Here is an 18,725-nt window from a genome sequence, read left to right as displayed (position 1 = left end):
CTTTTCTTTTCTTTTCTTTTCTTTTCTTTCTTTTCTTTTCTTTTCTTTTCTTTTCTTTTCTTTTCTTTTTCCCTAAGATTTTATTTATTTGAGAGAGAAAGGGCACAAGCAGGGGAAGAGGGAGAGGTCCCAATCCCAGGATCCTGAGATCATGACCTGAGGTGAAATCAAGAGTTGAACACTTAACCAGCTGAGCTACCCAGGTGCTCCTTCCCTGTGTGTTTTCACATCATCTTCCCTCTTTAAGTCTGTCTCCATGTCCAAATTTCCCATTTTGAAGTAAGCCAAAGAGAAAGGTACTTACGTTAACTGAAATAAAATGCCAGCCTGCTCCACCCAGAGAAGTACATTTTGTGAGAACCAATGGAAAGGAGCCTGAACTGCTGCCATCCATTACCTATGAATTCATGGTATGATAGTATAAACAAAATAAAACACCTCAAGACTGGAAATTTCCCCTTTTAAGAAGCCAAACATAACTGGTTTAGGACTCACCCTAATGACTAACTTGATTATCCCTGTAAAGACTCTATTTCTATTTCTATTCTATTATTTTATTTCTTTTTAGAAAATTTCTTTAAGATTTTTGTTTTGTTTATTTGTTTGACAGAGAGATGTAGAGAACATGAGCAGGGGGAGGGGCAAAGGGAGAGGGAGAAACAGGCCCTCTGTTGACTCTGTTGAGCAGGGAGCATGACTAGGGGCTGGGTCCCAGGACCCTAGGATCCTGACCTGAGCCGAAAGCAAATACTTAATTGACTGAGCCACCCAGGTGCCCCTCCTATTTCTAATTAAAGTCACATTCTGAGATTCTGGGAGTTAGGGTTCCAACATATCATTTTGGGAGCCACAGTTCATAACACAGTTAAAGACTAGAAGGATACACAGGAAGGAATAAACAAACACTGGAGAAGAAAGCCTTGGATGGATTTTTTTTTTTTCAATTTTTATTTATTTATGATAGTCACAAAGAGAGAGAGAGGGAGAGACATAGGCCGAGGGAGAAGCAGGCTCCATGCACCAGGAGCCCGATGTGGGATTCGATCCCGGGTCTCCAGGATTGCGCCCTGGGCCAAAGGCAGGCGCCAAACCTCTGCGCCACCCAGGGATCCCTGGATGGATTTTTTTTAATTGAAAAATTTAAATTTGCTTTAAACTAGTTATCGTGTATGTATTTTAAGGTATTATAAGCTTAGATGTAGAAGTAATACATTTCTGGAATCAGTCCTTGGTCTAAGGAAGAATATATGAACTTTTAGGAAAAAGGATTGCTTTTGCAGTCCTTTCCATGATACAGCTTTTGTGCTTTGGGGAGCAACACCTTAAATTTTGTTCGTGTACTAAACCTTTAATAGCTTTGGAATGAAAATAAGCACTGTCGGGGGATTCCTGGGTGGCTCAGCGGTTTAAGTGCCTGCCTTTGGCCCAGGTCATGATCCTGGAGTCCTGGGATCGAGTCCCACATCAGGCTCCCTGCATGGAGCCTGCTTCTCTCTCTGCCTGTGTCTCTGCCTCTCTCTCTCTCTCTCTCTCTCTGTCTGTCTCTCAGGAATAAGTAAATAAAATCTTAAAAAAAAAAAAAGAAAATAAGCACTGTCATCAGCTTTAAATTTGGACGCCCTTACTTTATTAGTTAATAAATAAATGGTAGTATTAACTTTTTCCTTATCCCACATACATTGAATGATCTCAGCTTAAACTTCAACAATTTAAACGTTTTGTCAGAGTGTTCTAGACACTAACTGAATAAAACTTTACTAAGATAGGAAAATATATTTTTCACTAATCTGGCAAAAATTAAATTTTAGCAGGGTCTAAGCAGAATAAATTCCCTGACAAAAGAAAAAGGAACTCTGTGGACTCAGATCTGAAAAGCACAAGAGAATCCATAATTCCAAAAGTAAAAGAGTCCTTCCTTGAGAAGCGTCCTGACGGACCACATCAGAGAGAGAAATTTATAAAACATATTGCACTGAAGACACCGGGGGATGTATTGCGCTTGGAAGATATATCTAAGGAACCCAGCGAAGAAGTTGATCGCTCCTCTGGAGGCTTGGCACCTTCAAATTCTGGCCACCATTCTTCCAGGAATAGTGACCAAATCCGTGTGGCAAGTACCAAAGAGACTAAGATGCAGAAACCCCACTTATCTTTACCTCAGGAAAAGTCTGCAGTTAAAAAAGCTAGCAACCTTCAGAAAAATAAAAGTGCTAGCTCTGTGGCATCAAAGGAAACAAAACTTCTACCTTTACTTTCCCATGTTCCAAGTGCTGGTTCCTCTCGGGTACCATTAAATGCTAAAAATTGCACTCTTCCAGTTCCTAAAAAAGAAAAAGAGCGTTCCTCATCTAAAGAATGTTCTGGGCATTCTACAGAATCCTCCAAACACAAGGAACACAAAGCAAAGACTGATAAAGCTGATTCTAATGTATCTTCAGGGAAAATTTCTGGGGGATCTTTGCATTCAGAATATAGCACTCCTACAAAGTCTCCCCCAGCTGCTTTGGAAGTTGTGCCATGTATCCCAAGCCCTACAACGCCTTCAGATAAAGCCCCTTCAGATAAAGAGAGTTCAGGAAATTCCAATGCAGGTAGCAATGCACTGAAAAGAAAACTAAGGGGTGATTTTGATAGTGATGAAGAAAGTTTAGGTTACAACCTAGACAGTGATGAGGAAGAGGAAACATTAAAATCACTGGAAGAAATAATGGCTTTGAACTTCAATCAGACTCCTTCATCTACAGGAAAGCCTCCTCTTTCCAAGGGGCTTAGATCTCAGTCATCAGACTATACAGTAAGTAGTTCTGTGACATTTATCTTTACTTGAAGAGGGAAAGTTGGATTGATTAGTGAAAGAGGGTTAAATTGCTAGAACTTACTTGAAAATTCAGTATTTGTTATTCATAATTGGACTGAAACTGATATAATTCTTGTTTGGTTAATGGGTTTCCCATATCTTTAGTTTTATTACTGTAAATCAGTGGTCTCCAAACTTTTTTGATCACACACACTTCTAATTAGTAAAAAAAATTTTTAAGCATGTACTCCAATATATATGTATACTTATAGATAATATACATGTACCACTATACTACTATGTACTTTCTAAAACATAATGCAAAAACAGAATTTAAAAGGAAGAAGAAAAAAGTATTTTCCTATAGAAGTTATATAGAAGTTACTATAGACTAAGTTCTACTGGAGTTTCTATAGAAGTTCCATATAAATAGAAGTTCTATTATTTTCTTCCTGCACCCCAATGGATCACCTTGCACACCCCCTGCTTTGGAGACCACTGCTGTAAATGAAGGTAGAGTGTAGAAATGTTGTTAATTGTGGTGTGCAATTTTATTTCTAAAGTGCTTCATTCTATCTTGGGAATAAGCTGCATTAAATTCTAATAATATGTCTGTAAAATTTGGTGGGGAAGGTGTTAATGTTCCATGGTAACACCTAAAAATTAATAGTTTGATTCCATTAAAATAGAATTTAAAAATAAAAACAGGGTAGCCATGGAGCCCTCGGGTGTTTGCAGTCAGTTCATAAGACTGGCAGGGTTTTATAAGTAGTGCCTTTCCTAATAAGTGGTAAAATCAAATTGCCTGCAGTACAAAATACTAGACTTAAAGCATGATGGTGAAAATTCTCTAAGAAAGGTATCCTCCTGGCCTAGGTTATTGAAATAGAAAATATTCTTTAGTACTCTGAATAACTCAAAACATCCCAGTTCTTCTACTAAGATATGTTATAAAGTATCCCTAAATTTTCTTCTTGTTTTAGGAACATGGTCATAGTGGAACTTACACAAATACTTTAGACCGGCTAGTGAAGGAGATGGAAGACACTCAAAGGTTAGTAAGATCATGACTACTTTGGTAAATTTAAGATACTGCTTGTGTGGCTGGCTTTTAATTTTCCTTTAAAAATCATGAGAAATTAACATGCATTTTGTGTTAATACTACAGTAAGTTTTGCTGTCAACTATGAGGGAGATAAAGTATTCTTGTTCATAGGCTGGGTCAGAAGATCAGGTTTTTATGGTTTACTGCATTCAGTAATACAAATTCCTTTCTGCTTACCATAACCAGTATCTTAACTGGTAGCTGAAATTCTTGATCAAATGTACAGGAAGAACTTTTTGTGTATATTTTTTTATTGTAATAAAATATGTATAATTTAATTTACCATCCTAATCATTTTTAAATGTGCAATTCAGTGGCATTAAGTACATTCACATTGTTGTGTAGTCATCACCACCTTCCATCTTCAGAACTTTTTTTCAGCTTCCCTAACTGAAATTCCATACTCATTAAATAATAATTTCCCATCCACCTCTTCCCCCAGCCCTTGGCAAGTACCATTCTACTTTTTGTCTTTATGAAATTAATTATTCTAGGTACCTCATATAAATGAGTATTCATCCATTTAACTGGCCTATTTCACTTAGCATAGTGTCTTCAAGATTTGCCCATGTTATAGCATGTGTCAGAATTTCCTTCCTTTTTTTTTTTTTTTTTAAAGATTTTTTATTTATTCATGACAGGCAGAGAGAGAGAGAGAGAGAGAGAGAGAGAGGCAGAGACACAGGCAGAGGGAGAAGCAGGCTCCATGCAGGGAGCCTGATGTGGGACTCAATCCCGGATCTCCAGGATCACACCCCAGGCCAAAGGCCAGCGCTAAACCGCTAGGCCACCGGGGCTGCCCAATTTCCTTCCTTTTTAAGGCTGAATAATACTTTATTGAATGTATATATCACATTTAATTTACCTGTTCATCCTTTGATAAACACTTGGGTTGTTTCTATTTTTTGGCTATTGAAGTATTGCTGCTGTGAACATGGATGTACAGATGTGTCTTCAACTCTGCACTCATTTACATATATACCCAGAAGTAGAATTGCTGGATCATATGGTGTTTCTATACATAATTTTTTGAGGAATTGCCATACTGTTTTCCACAATGACTGTACCATTTACATTCCCATCGAAAGTGCACAAGGATTCCAGTTTTCCCACATTCACCAACACTTGATATTTTCTGGTTTTTTGATAATAGCCATCCTAAAAAGTATGAAGTGGTACATCATTATGGTTTTGATTTTCAGTTTCCTAATAACTAATGATGTTGAACATCTTTTCATGTCCTTACTGGCCATTTGTATAGCTTCTTTGGAGAAATGTCTATTCAGATCCTTTGCCCCCCCCCCTTTTTTTTTACTGATTAGAAAGTGTGCACGAGATGGGGGAGGGGCAGTGGGAGATGGAGAAGCAGACTCCCTGCTGAGCAGGGAGCCCACCCTGGGGCTCCATCCCAGGACCAGGATCATGACCTTAGCCGAAGGCGGATGCTTAACCGACTGAGCCATCCAGGTGCCCCTTGCCCATTTTTTAATTGAGTTGTTTGGGGTTTTTTTGTTTGTACAGGTAGAATTTTTTTAAAACATTCTTATGTTCACATAGTCCAAATTTTGAAACCAGCATAGCCAGACATGGTATTTCTACATCAAGTTACCCTTGACGAAGAAGTCTGTTCATTTATTTATTCTTTTAAAGATTTTATTTACTTATTCATGAGAGACACAGAGAGAGAGAGAGAGGCAGAGACACAGGCAGAGGGAGAAGCAGGCTCCATGCAGGGACCCCAATGCAGAACTTGATCCTGGGACTCTAGGATCATGCCCTGAACCAAAGGCAGACGCTCAACTGCTAAGTCACCCAGGCGTCCCGAGGAAGAAATTTAGAATTACGTTTCTCTCTCCTTCTATCTCTGTCTTTCTCTCTGCTACACACACACAGAAATCAAAAAGTTTGAAGATCATAATGGACCTAATAAAATTTGTGTCACTAGTTACAAGCTGCTGTTGTTAATGAGGGGGAAAAATACATTCCTTATTTAAGCAATATGCACAAAACTAGCCCAGAAAACTTCACTAAAACCTCAACTGACGTTGGGCTCCTGGGTGGCTCATTCAGTTAAGCATCTGACTTTGGCTGAGATCATGATCTTGGGGTCTTGGGATTGAATTGGGCTCCACACTGATTATCCCTCTCCTTCTGTCCCTACCCCCACTTGTGCACGCTCTTTTCTCTTTCTCAAATAAATAATAAAATCTTTAAAAAAAAAATCTCAACTGACTTGAAGTTGGTATGTATGTGTCTCAAACTTGATAGACAAGGAATTATAGAATGTAGGAATTATAATTAGTCAGAAGTGTTCCCCTTTTTATTTTTTTATTTTTATTTTTATTTTTTTTAAGATTTATTTTTATTTTTTATGATAGAGAGAGAGAGAGACAGGCAGAGTGAGAAGCAGGCTCCATGCCAGGAGCCCAACGCGGGACTCGATCCCGGGACTCCAGGACCGCACCCTGGGCCAAAGGCAGGCGCGAAACTGCTGAGCCACCCAGGGATCCCCTGTTCCCCTTTTTAAATTAGAGAAATTCTCTTTATTGTAAGATTCTTTAAACTTCTCATGAATTCATGTGATTTGTAATGTCAGACCTGAAGTTGTTTATTTAAAATGAGCACTGTACAGACCAGAGGTAGAGATGCTAGTTTGATCTGATGGTTGACTTTTTCCTGTATTGATCAGTATATTTACCAGTCACTTACTGTTGTATTATACTCATCTACTGTGGCACTGGAGCTGGGAATAAGGACCTTGGTTAAAATAACTTAATCTTGGCAAACAGTATAAGGAAGGACTCCAGAGCTAGACTCTCTGGCTTTGAATCCCAGTTCCTGCATTGTGAGCTTGAGCAAGTTAGCTTTCCTAATAATGTCTATTTACTTATACGTCAAATGGGTAATAAACTACACATGGGGTTCTTGTGAAGGTTGAAAGATTTAATACGTAAAGTTCTCAATACAGTGCCTGTCACATAGTAGGGCTCAGTGTCAGGTGTTGTGATGGTAACCATGATGACATTGATAATGATTACTGCTGCTAGAAAGCCTAATTAACATTATCAGGTTGTTGGTCTACTAGAAGTCAGCTGAGCATTAAAGATTCAAGGGGATGATCAAATTATTCTTTGCCATTTTTCCTTTCCGTTTCTCTAAATGATTTGGATATCCTTCTTGAAGTCCTAGTTATAAAGAAATATTCAAGTCTTCTATGTGAAGGACACTATTCTTTTTTTTTTTTTTAAGATTTTTATTTAATTATTTGAGAGAGAGTACAAGCAGGGGGAGAGGCAGAGGGAGAGAAAGAAGTAGACTCTCCGCTAAGCAGAGAGCCAGACATGGGGCTTGATCCTAGGACCCTGAGACCATGTCCCAAAGGCAGACACTTAACCAACTGAGCCACCCAGGTGTTCCAACTAATACTATTCTAATATCATACCAGTAGCTGGGTAAAAGTCTCTTCTACATCCTGATGTTCAGGGAAACATAATTTGGCCTGCAATGCAACAAAGTTTGTCATATAACAAGGTACTTTAATAAGAGGTTGGGTTTTTTGGGAAGGTTGTTTTGTTTTGTTTTGTTTTGGTGCTGCTTTTAGACATAAACTAAAGATTATTTTTAAAGTAAACTATCTTTTTCAATTCTCAGGCTAGATGAACTGCAGAAGCAACTACAGGAAGATATAAGGCAGGGCCGAGGTATTAAATCCCCCATCAGAATTGGAGATCAAGACAGTACAGATGATGAGGATGGCCTTTTAGAAGAGCACAGGTATAGCATTTTTCATAATATATACCCTATTAAGTTTACATTTCTAAATTTTGTTCTTGTGAAATAAATGGACCATTGATGGTTATTTACTTAATGAGTAGTCTATGATCATTTCCTAATCCATCTATAATGTATTTGAAGGACAAATGTTAAGGCCAAGTTACATATTTTTTTCTCCTGGTTATTGTTTCTTTTCACACAGACCCATTTAGTGGCTATGGATTACTAGCAAAAAGTGGGAGGCGCAAAACACATGTTCCCATGATAAGTCTTCTTATGTGGGATAGTCTTATGTGGGATTAACATTCGTAAGAAAAGTTTTCTTTGCAGCAAAACCTTTAAACACAAAACCATATCCAATGTAACTATTTGGTATTCAATAACTTTTTTTATTCTAGGGAATTTCTAAAGAAATTTTCAGTTACAATTGATGCTATTCCTGATCATCACCCAGGTGAAGAAATATTTAATTTCCTCAATTCCGGAAAAATTTTCAATCAGTATACCTTGGATTTAAGAGACTCTGGTTTTATAGGACAGAGCGCTGTAGAAAAGCTTATTCTTAAGTAAGTAGAAAAATAGAAAAATATTTTACTTTTTCCTATTTAAAAATTACCCTAAAAGATTCCTGACTGACATAATCTGATTTCTATTATGACCTATCCAGTTTCCTAATCCTTATTACCGTTGCTTTTTGTGTTTATTATTTAATTATAGGAATCAGTGTAAGATAGTTGCTTGGTATATTACACACCTTTATTAATTAGGGTTAATATCAGTGTATAATAACAGCAACTGTCAAAATAGTAGCTTAAAACAAGAAGTATATTTCTTTCTAATGTGAAAGAAGTTCAGAGAGAGGAAGTCCAGGGCTGGTGTTTTGCCATATAGTCTTTCTTCTCCACTATCCTAAGGACTTAGCTTCAGGTGCTACTGGTACTCCAGGCTTTACATTCAAATTCCCAGAAATCCTACACATTTCTACTTATGGTTAGTTGGATAGAACTCAGTCAGTATGGTCACACCTAGTTACAAGGAAGGCTGGGAAATGGTTTCTGTCTCAGGCAGAGCCAGAGTACCAAGCTAAAAATCAGGGTTCAGTTGCCAAGAGGAAAGGCAAGAATAGATGTTGGGATGGGCAATTAGCAGTCTGTATCACAGTGCCCGAGTTGGTCTAATTTCTCTCAATGCATGATATCTCAGATCCAGAGAGATCACATTAATTCTGGTGCTGAGTTTTATGGAAGTACAAACCCAAGCTGGCAAAAGCAGACGATGCTCTGAGACTTAATAGGAGCCTTCTCAACACTGCCAGCTAATGTAAGTTTATCCACTAGATAAATCTGGAGACAGGACAACAGATCAGCATTAGACCGTCATTTGAATTTCCTTTATCAGTAACTCATCCATATTGGAGTAGAGTCCACTTCCATGGACTGAGGATGGTATGCTTGCTCATTTCCCTGGTTATGTCAGATGTGGTGGTAGATGTTTCTTGCCATAAAGTAACAGTCATTGATTTCACTTTATTTTTTCAGATCAGGAAAAACAGATCAGATTTTTTTGACAACACAAGGCTTTCTTACCTCTGCTTATCACTATGTCCAGTGTCCTGTACCTGTGTTAAAGTGGCTGTTTCGGGTAAGAAAAATGTTTGAGAAGTATAGTTGTCTGCATTTCCTAGTCAAAAACAAACTTAAAATGTAATTATATCTACACATTACTAGAGAAAAAAAATAATTAAGCACAATCAAATTCATGATTTCAGTGGGTTAAAATGAGGCAAAAAGAGTCTATGTAAAGAGATTATAAAGGAAATGCAAATGCAGATTATGTGTGGGATAGTAATGTTTATTGTGCCTAAGACATTTCATCCCACTGGCAAATCACTATTATAGTTAGTTTTAGAAGAGTTCTTCTTATTCTTACATTACATGCTTTTTAGGGGGAGAGGAGGGAGACTTTGTGGGTTTTTTTTTTAAATATTTTTTTCTCTCATTTTTATGGAGATTCTTGCATATGTATTTTTAGGATTTGACTTGTATACTAATATTTCCCCATTTGTGTGTGTGTGTGTGTGTGTGTGTGTGTGTGTGTCTCTGCAACCAAATTTTTTTTCTTCATTCAGATTTATTTTTTAAATCCACTTAATTATCTGTATAACTTTATAAATATCGGTGGTATCAAAAATATGACTATTAAAAAATATGTTGTATGAAGTGGGGAAAAACATAAGTTTCTGTTTTGGGCTTTAAGATAGCATTTCAAACAATCTCATATTTGGCAAGAACTAGATATTCCAGTACAGCCTTTTATTCATTTTTTTTTTTCATATAACTGGCTTTTTTTTTTTTTTTGAGTGCCAGCTGTGCCAGGTACTAGAGAGAACAACAATGAAAAAATTTACATTTCTGATGTCATGAAAGCCATATTCTAGTACTATAGAGGAAACAGTAAATTTGTATGTCTGTGAATGCGTATTTAGAGATATATTATGTTAGATGTTAAGTGCTAAGAAGAAAGAGTAGGCTAGGGTAGATACAGAGAAGTATCAGGGTGGAAGGAAAACTTAATTTTTTGAATGTTTATATATGATAATTGATAATGAGGGCCTTATTGGTAAGTGAGGTCTGAGTAAAGAGCTAAGAAAGTAATGGAGTGAGTCTTGCTACTTTATGGTAAAAGAACATTCTAGGCAGAGGAAAATAACGGGCAGTGCAGACTCTGGGGCAGGAGCCTTTAATTCCAGTGGTTAGGAGCTTACTCTGACCCTAGTAGATTTTTTTTTTTTTTTTCAAACAGTCCTAATTAAATCAAAACTTGCCTCCCTGTGGTTTTTATATAGTAGTACTAATTATCTTTTCTAGAGCTTCCCAAAATATGCTTCATCTAATAGCTTTTCATTTATTTTAAAAGATGATGACCCTCATCTCCCCCCAACACTAAACTTTCTCCAGTCACTAAATATCTGGTCCCTTTACTGATCATCTTTCTAAATGACCTTTAACTCTTAGTGTTTACCCCTTACCTTAAATGGATATATGCTCTAGATAAGGTCCTTCTTTTTTTTTTTTTTTTTTTTTTTTTTTAATTTATGATAGTCACAGAGAGAGAGAGGCAGAGACACAGGCAGAGGGAGAAGCAGGCTCCATGCACCGGGAGCCCGATGTGGGATTCGATCCCGGGTCTCCAGGATCGCGCCCTGGGCCAAAGGCAGGCGCCAAACCGCTGCGCCACCCAGGGATCCCGATAAGGTCCTTCTAAACAAGTTTCCAGTGAGACTCTTACCATCTACCCACTGACATATTCCTATTACTACAGTTCAAAACTTCCATTTGCTGTCATGCCAGGGCTTTGTTATTCTCTAATTATGTAATATATCTTTTCCTAAACTTACAAGTAAGACTTTGCATTTATCTGTGTTAATTTTTATCTTGTTGATGTGGGTCTTCATTATAGCCTTCAAAACCCTGATTGTAAAATATAAGCATGTCTTCATATAAGTAGTTTTTATACTCTTCATATTTATTCTTTGAAAAACTAAACTAATAATTATTCATTAGTCACTTTTTCTGTGTAAAACACTTTGTCTCATCTCTCCTTTTCAATTGCATTTTTCATGATGGAGAGATGTGCCAATTTATGACTTTCTTTTTTAGAAAGTATGTCAATTTATTTTAATGCTGTGGTTCTCATGTTTTTTTAAACCCTTCTTACCCAAAGAATACAAAAACACTAATTCAGAATGATATATACACTACTGTATTTGTTGCAGCAATATTTACAATGACCAAATTATGGAAGCTGCCCAAGTGTCCTTCAGTAGATGAGTAGATACAGATGTACGTGCACACATGTGTACATGTACAATGGAATATTATTCAGCCATTAAGAAAAAAGAATGAAATCTATGGTCCTAACGTTTTGTAAATTTAATTGTTAAAATGTAATGAAAATGTTTGCATTTTCCTGATTTTATGCGTATATAAAATTAGAAAGACATTAGTTTTTAAAAATTTTTTCAGGGCAGCCCCGGTGGCACAGCGGTTTAAAGCTGCCTGCAGCTCAGGGCGTGATCCTGGAGACCCGGGATCGAGTCCCACATCAGGCTCCCTGCATGGAGCCTGCTTCTCCCTCTCTCTCTCTCTCTCTCTCTCTCTGTGACTCAATAAATAAATAAAATCTTTAAAAATAAATAAAAAAATAATAATAATAAAAAATAAAAAAATAAAAATTTTTTCAAAGGGAATTCACATTTTTTTTTTTTAAAGATTTATTTATTTATTCATGATAGACATAGAGAGAGAGAAAGAGGCAGAGACACAGGAGGAGGGAGAAGCAGGCTCCATGCACCGGGAGCCTGACGTGGGATTCGATCCCGGGTCTCCAGGATCGCGCCCTGGGCCAAAGGCAGGCGCCAAACCGCTGTGCCACCCAGGGATCCCAAGGGAATTCACATTTGATTGTGCGAAGTTCAAGTAAAATGGAAAGAAGAATTTTCTTAAAGGCTTACTGCCACCCCAGTTTCTGGGGGCTCTTAAATTTTAGTGTTTTCTAGATTTTTCTCTGCATGTACATAGATTACTGTATGATGATATGAACAGAATATGTGCTGTTTTGTAACTTGTTTATTTCTGATAACAAATTATTGAGTATTTTTGTCAGTAGAAATGTTGTCATCCTTTTTAATGGCTTTATCATATTCTGTTGTAGTGTTATACTATGATTTATTTAACCCAGTCTCAATTGATAGACATTAGATTGTTATATACACCTCTTTACATATTTATTTATTTCCATGAACTGTGTTGCCTACCTTAGAATTCATTACTGCCCAAAAAAGATTGTTACCAAAGCTTGTCCTGTTTCCAACATGCCTTTGAATGTTGCTGCAACCTAGTGGCAAAACATAACACAAACATGTAACAGACTTTTTTGACAGAAGTTGATTTTGAAAATGGCACAAACATGCAAATGATGCAAATACAAACATACGATGATACAAATATGCCTGATTGAAACCAGAGTTTGGGTTATTCTCTCTTGCATTTTAGATTTAAATTTACTATAATCATAATCTATAGCTTCAAAGCAAAAGGGAAAGAGAAATATTTTCCCCTACAAAACCACTGTAAAATTAACCTTCAAAGGGACGCCTGGGTGACTTAGCGGTTGGACATCTGCCTTCGGCCTTCGGCCCAGGGCGTGATTCTGGAACCTGGGATCGAGTCCCACATCGGGCTCCCTGCATAGAGCCTGCTTCTCCCTCTGCCTGTGTCTCTGCCTCTCTCTTTCTGTGTCTCTCACGAATAAATAAATAAAATCTTTAAAAAAATAAAATTACCTTCAACATGTCACATAATTCTCTTTCTTTTTTTTTTTAAGAGTTATTTGAGAGAAAGAAAGCATGCACACAAGTGGAAGTGGGAGGAGAGGGGGACAGGGAGAGGGAAAATCTCCAGCAGACTCCCAGCTGAGTAGGGAGCCTAACCCAGGGCTTGATCTCACAGCCCTGAGATCATGACCTGACCTGAAATCAAGAGTTGGAGGCTTAACCAACTGAGCTGCCACCCGAGTGTCCCTGTCATAGGATTTTTTTAAATGTTTGTGTTTTTTTAAGATTTTATTTATCTATTAGAGAGAGAAGAGAGACAAAGGCACAGGGAGAAGCAGGCTCCATGCAGGGAGCCTGACATGGAACTCGATCCCGGGTCTCCAGGATCACGCCCTGGGCTGAAGGCGGCGCTAAACCACTAAGCCACCGGGGCTGCCCTTAAATGTTTTTTTTATTTTTTATTTTTTTATTTTTATTTATTTATTTTTTAATTTTTATTTATTTATGATAGTCACAGAGAGAGAGAGAGAGGCGCAGAGACACAGGCAGAGGGAGAAGCAGGCTCCATGCACTGGGAGCCTGACGTGGGATTCGATCCCGGGTCTCCAGGATCGTGCGCTGGGACAAAGGCAGGCGCCAAACCGCTGCGCCACCCGGGGATCCCTTAAATGTTTTTTAAATTGAGATTTTGTTCCCCCAAAATGATCTTTTACTGTAAAATTATGTTAATTATATGCTTCTGCATATAAATTTCTATATGTAAAAAGGCTGACTAGATCAAAATATAAGGACAATAACTTTGCATAAATACCTACCAAATTACTTTTTAAATTTTACCAAATTATGCTTACACTGGCCATGCTACCTCTTTCCTAATACTCTAATGAACACTGGGTGTTATCAATGTTCTTGATCATTAACAATCTCAATGTCCAGTTTCTCTTGACAAGCTAATGATAGCTTGTCATTTCTCTATTTCTCTGCATTTCTTTCTTTCGTTCTTTTTTTTTTTTTTTTGAGTCTGCAGGTGAGTTTATTGGGGGTGGGGGGTGCATTTCTTTGACTACTAGTGATATTAGACATCTTTTAAAAAGTATATTGGTGGGCAGCCCTGGTGGCGCAGCGGTTTGGCGCCGCCTGCAGCCTGGGGCGTGATCCTGGAGACCTGGGATCGAGTCCCACATCAGGCTCCCTGCATGGAGCCTGCTTCTCCCTCTGCCTGTGTCTCTGCCTCTCTCTCTCTGTGTCTATGAGTAAATAAATAAAATCTTAAAAAAAATAAAAATAAAAATAAAAAGTATATTGGTATGTTAATTTGCATATTGTATCGTTTCAAACATTTTTACTAGATTGTGGTTTGGTTTTTGCCTATGAACAACTAGCAAGCAGCCTTTCCTTTATGGGTTTTTGGATTTCATTGCACATGAATTAGAAAGCTGTTTTTGATAGTTTTCAAATGTTTGTCTAATTATAAATGAAAGTTGTAAAAACAGCATGTTAGAATAGAAAGGCCCTGATTTTTAGAATCAGACCTGGATTTCAAGTTCCAACTCCTCGTGTCTTATGTAGGTGGAGTATTTTAATCTCTCTGAGCCTTATGTATAATGAATGACCACTTCATAAGGTTATTTTAAATATTAAAATGAAATGTATGTAAAATGCATATTAAAATACACGGCAAAATACCTTTGTATTTCCCTGACAAGTAATAAGTGCTCATTTTCTTTCTTCTTTCTTAATACTTTTATCTACTTTGGCAGATGATGTCGGTTCATACAGACTGTATTGTGTCTGTGCAGATTTTAAGTACATTGATGGAAATAACGATTAGAAATGGTGAGTATATAAGTATACTCTGATTAGTAGTCTGAATTATTGAATACTGTGTACGGAGTCTATTTCTAATTGTTAAACATTATGGATATTCAAAAGTATAGAATAAAAATTATTTTTGTGATCTAAAATCTCTAGTAATGAAATGAAATGAAATGCCAATCAAAAATGAGTATCTGCATTTTTCTAGTTGCATTGAGAAAAGGGTATAAGATCTTAAAGGAACAGCCCTAACTTAATATTTACCAACTCATGAGTTACTGTCTGGGTAAGTGGAAATAGTTGCATGTTTGTTTATTTAGCCAATTAACTTTAACTGACTTATTGATGAGCAAGTATTGTACTGATTATGCACTAAGGAGATTGAAAGTATCTACTACAAAAACGTAACAACTGTTTTTTCATTTTTGAGATCCCATGTTTCATTAAACAGCATTGTGATTTATATCTTTCACTTGTTTTGAGAATTAGGACTATATGGGGATTGAAAATGGTAAAATCATCCTGTGTTAGAAGTAGTTGGTATTTTACGATTGTTATTTTCAGTGTTTTCAAAGTGTACCACTCCCTCTCTCTTTTATTCATCATCACTCTCAAATATTTTCATAAATGTCATTTCCTTCACATTACTTGAAAATGTATAATTCCTATATGATCATTCTAAATAACTATATTGTTAATATATCATTATCAGATGTCATTTCTCTAAAATCATCATAATATCCATGTTTCACTACATAGTGTCATCTTGCAACTGTGTGTTTGTGAACCTGGGATTTGGGATAAAATATTTTCTTCTGTTAACCAGATACCTTCAGTGATTCACCAGTTTGGCCCTGGATCCCATCATTATCCGATATAGCAGCTGTGTTTTTCAATATGGGAATTGATTTTAGATCTTTGTTTCCTCTGGAGAATCTTCAGCCAGACTTTAATGAAGACAATCTGGTGTAAGTTTTGTTTTTATAAACTCCCCAAAACATTCTTTTTAATAATTTGTAATATAATAACAATTAATAAATTGTTAGGTTCAATACCCATTTTTGGTTTTTTAAATCTCTCAAAATTGAAATGGGTCTTGAATTAGATACATTCTTAATATCTGTCTTTTTTTTTTTTTTTTTTTTTTTTAAGATTTTATTTGAGAGAGAGAGAGCATGAGCAGGGGGAGGGGCAGAGAGAGAGGGAGAGGCAGACTCCCTTCTAAGCAGGAAGCCTGACTTGGGCCTCTATCCTAGCATTCTGGCATCATGAACCAAGCTGAAGGCAGATGCTTAACCGACTGAGCCACCCAGGTGCCCCTTAACATCTGTCTTAGTCTTAAAGTCATCATCAGGGGATCCCTGGGTGGCGCAGTGGTTTGGCGCCTGCCTTTGGCCCAGGGCGCGATCCTGGAGACCCGGGATCAAATCCCACATCGGGCTCCCGGTGCATGGAGCCTGCTTCTCCCTCTGCCTGTGTCTCTGCCTCTCTCTCTCTCTCTCTCTCTCTCTCTCTCTCTCTCTCTGACTATCATAAATAAATAAAAATTTAAAAAAATTCAAAAAATAAAGTCATCATCATATTTAACAAGGAGGAAATAGAAACATTTAAATTTTTTTAAAAAATTTAATAAGACCATCCACTATTGGGACACCTGGATGACTTAGCTGGTTAGGCATCAGCCTTCTGCTTGGGTCATGTCGAGCTTGGTGTTGGGCTCCCTGCTGAGCAGGGAGTCTACTTTTCCCTCTCCCTCTGCTGTTCCTCCTGCTTGTGTGCTCTCTCTTTCTGTCTCTCTCTCTCTCTGTCCCAGGGTCCTGGGATTGAGCCCTGCATCAGGCTCCCCGCAAGGAGCCTGCCTCTTCCTCTGCCTGTGTTTCTGCCTCTCTCTGTGTGTCTCTCATGAATAAATAAATAAAATATTTTTTTTAATCTTTTAAAAATAAATAAATATTTTTTAAAATCCCAATCAAATATTTTGTGGGGAAGGGGAGAGTTGTTACTATACAGGTAATTCTAAAGTCATATGGAAAAAAACAATTTCCAGAAAAGCTTTGAGAAAGAAGAGTTAAGAGGCAGGACTGGCTTTAGCAGATAATAGTATAGGACAAGGACAAGATGCAAAGCTCTATCAGTGGAAGAAAGTAAGTCCAAAACGAGCAAAGACAGAGACACTATGCTAAAGATGCTATTTCCATAAATGAGGAAAGAGTAGGATATTAAGTATCTGGTATTTTCCACTGTTTGGAACACTGGGTAACCATCTGAAAAATTTTGCATCCATATCTCAAAATGATAGATTAAAGATTTTAATGTAAACAATGAAACCATAAAAGTAATAGAAGAAACCAGCAGGTATTTATAATCCTAGAAAAAGAGAAAATGGTTTTGTGTATGAACTCACACTTGAAAGCCATAAAAAGGAAAATTAAGTCATTTGACCACAACTTGCCATGATAGTAGTCACTATACACAAAATCAAAAGCCTCAAAAGGGATAAGAGGGAGGTATATATTCATATAATTTTTCATATTCATGCATATATGTGTGAATGAAACAACTCTGGTTGCAGACATAGGTTTGGTTTAGTTTCAAATTTAGTTTCAAATTAAAAGAGAAAAAGATCAATAACCTATTAGAATATTGGACGAAAAAATAAACAGCATAGAAATAAGAATGTTCTTAATTACGAAAATATACTCATCTTCACTTCTGAGAGGTAAATTCTTGTTACTTGCTATATCCAAAGCCAAACTCTTATTTCTCTAGTTCTCTTTCCATTCCATAATAGGATCCCTTGTTGCTCAGATGTAATCTGTATCTAAAAATATGTTGGATAGCAAATTTTCAGATTAAAACTATGTTCTCTGTCACTTTAAATAAGGGGAAAAAAATGCTTTCCTGGCCCATCCAGAAAAACTCAACATTTCCTCCATACATCATTAAAATACTCAAACTACCTATATTTTAAAAAGTTAAAATGCCAATTATTTTATTATTTAACATTCAATGAATTCAGTAACGTGTGGTAATTTTGTATGTTGTATGCAACAGATTTGAATTTTTCTTCACTGTTGCAAGTAGATACTGAAGTAGAAATAGTGAAGTAAAGATATATAATGAATGCATTAAGACATAATGCATGCAAATGATATTTGGTGAGATAGTTGTTTTTCTTGGTTACTTACCAGTTGAAGAGTTGGCCTTAGGTTTGGTGACTACAGCAGGGAGATGGTGGCTGTAGTAACTGTTGCAGTGTAATGGTAGGCATCAATGAGCACAGGAAAGCAGGAAGGAGCTGGTGAAGTAATGAGTGAACTGTGATGAAATACCTGTTTAACCAACATGAGTACAAGACTGAATCCTATTGAGATATGACCGCAACGCTCTCTTCTAAGACTCACATGCAACTTAACAATTTTTGTTGGTGTGTATGAAATGTCTGAAGGCTCTTAAATATTCAGATAGGGAAAATACGATACTAAAGGATAGTAGAACAGTTCTTTTCTTGACCATTATTGTGTTAGATGTACAGACTTAAAATCTGAGACACGGGACGCCTGGGTGGCTCAGGGGTTGAGTGTCTGCCTTCGCTCAGGGCATGATCCCAGAGTCCTGGGATCGAGTCCTGCATTGGGCTCCCTGCAGGGAGCCTGCTTCTCCCGCTGCCTGTGTCTCTGCCTCTCTCTCTATGTGTCTCTCATGAATAAGTAAATAAAATCTTTAAAATATTTATTAAAAATCTGAGTCACAACTAACCTCTCTCTTTTACATTCCATCAATTCTCACATCCCTGTGTTCCACTTCCTCTGCTCATGTCACAGCTCTTCTTTCCTTTTTTGTTACCAGTATCAGTCTAATTCAGATAGTCTTTTCATGCCTACCCTGGCGAAAAAATA

The 18,725-nt window shown here is 37.1% G+C and overlaps 1 protein-coding gene across 3 annotated transcripts in view; it reads left to right on the top strand.

Moving 5' to 3' along the window:
* The window catches only part of SLF2 (SMC5/6 complex localization factor 2), a 51,127-nt gene that overhangs the window by 9,668 nt on the left and 22,734 nt on the right, over positions 1–18,725 (top strand). For 2 of the 3 annotated variants that reach the window (XR_013368022.1, XM_077877926.1), the window contains exons 5-11: positions 1,809–2,794; positions 3,781–3,851; positions 7,554–7,676; positions 8,075–8,242; positions 9,215–9,317; positions 14,772–14,847; positions 15,653–15,794. Coding sequence is in view for 2 of the 3 variants with exons in the window: in XM_077877926.1 (XP_077734052.1) it covers positions 1,809–2,794; positions 3,781–3,851; positions 7,554–7,676; positions 8,075–8,242; positions 9,215–9,317; positions 14,772–14,847; positions 15,653–15,794 (1,669 nt within the window). In the remaining variant the exon portion in view is untranslated. The remainder of the gene's footprint in view (positions 1–1,808; positions 2,795–3,780; positions 3,852–7,553; positions 7,677–8,074; positions 8,243–9,214; positions 9,318–14,771; positions 14,848–15,652; positions 15,795–18,725) is intronic. The other variant, XM_077877927.1, reaches the window with a different exon arrangement.

Source organism: Canis aureus, chromosome 29 (assembly GCF_053574225.1).
Source record: "Canis aureus isolate CA01 chromosome 29, VMU_Caureus_v.1.0, whole genome shotgun sequence".
NCBI classification, from domain to species: domain Eukaryota; kingdom Metazoa; phylum Chordata; class Mammalia; order Carnivora; family Canidae; genus Canis; species Canis aureus.
The sequence above is the reverse complement of the archived record's forward strand: the minus strand, read 5'-3'. Positions and strand labels throughout refer to the sequence as shown.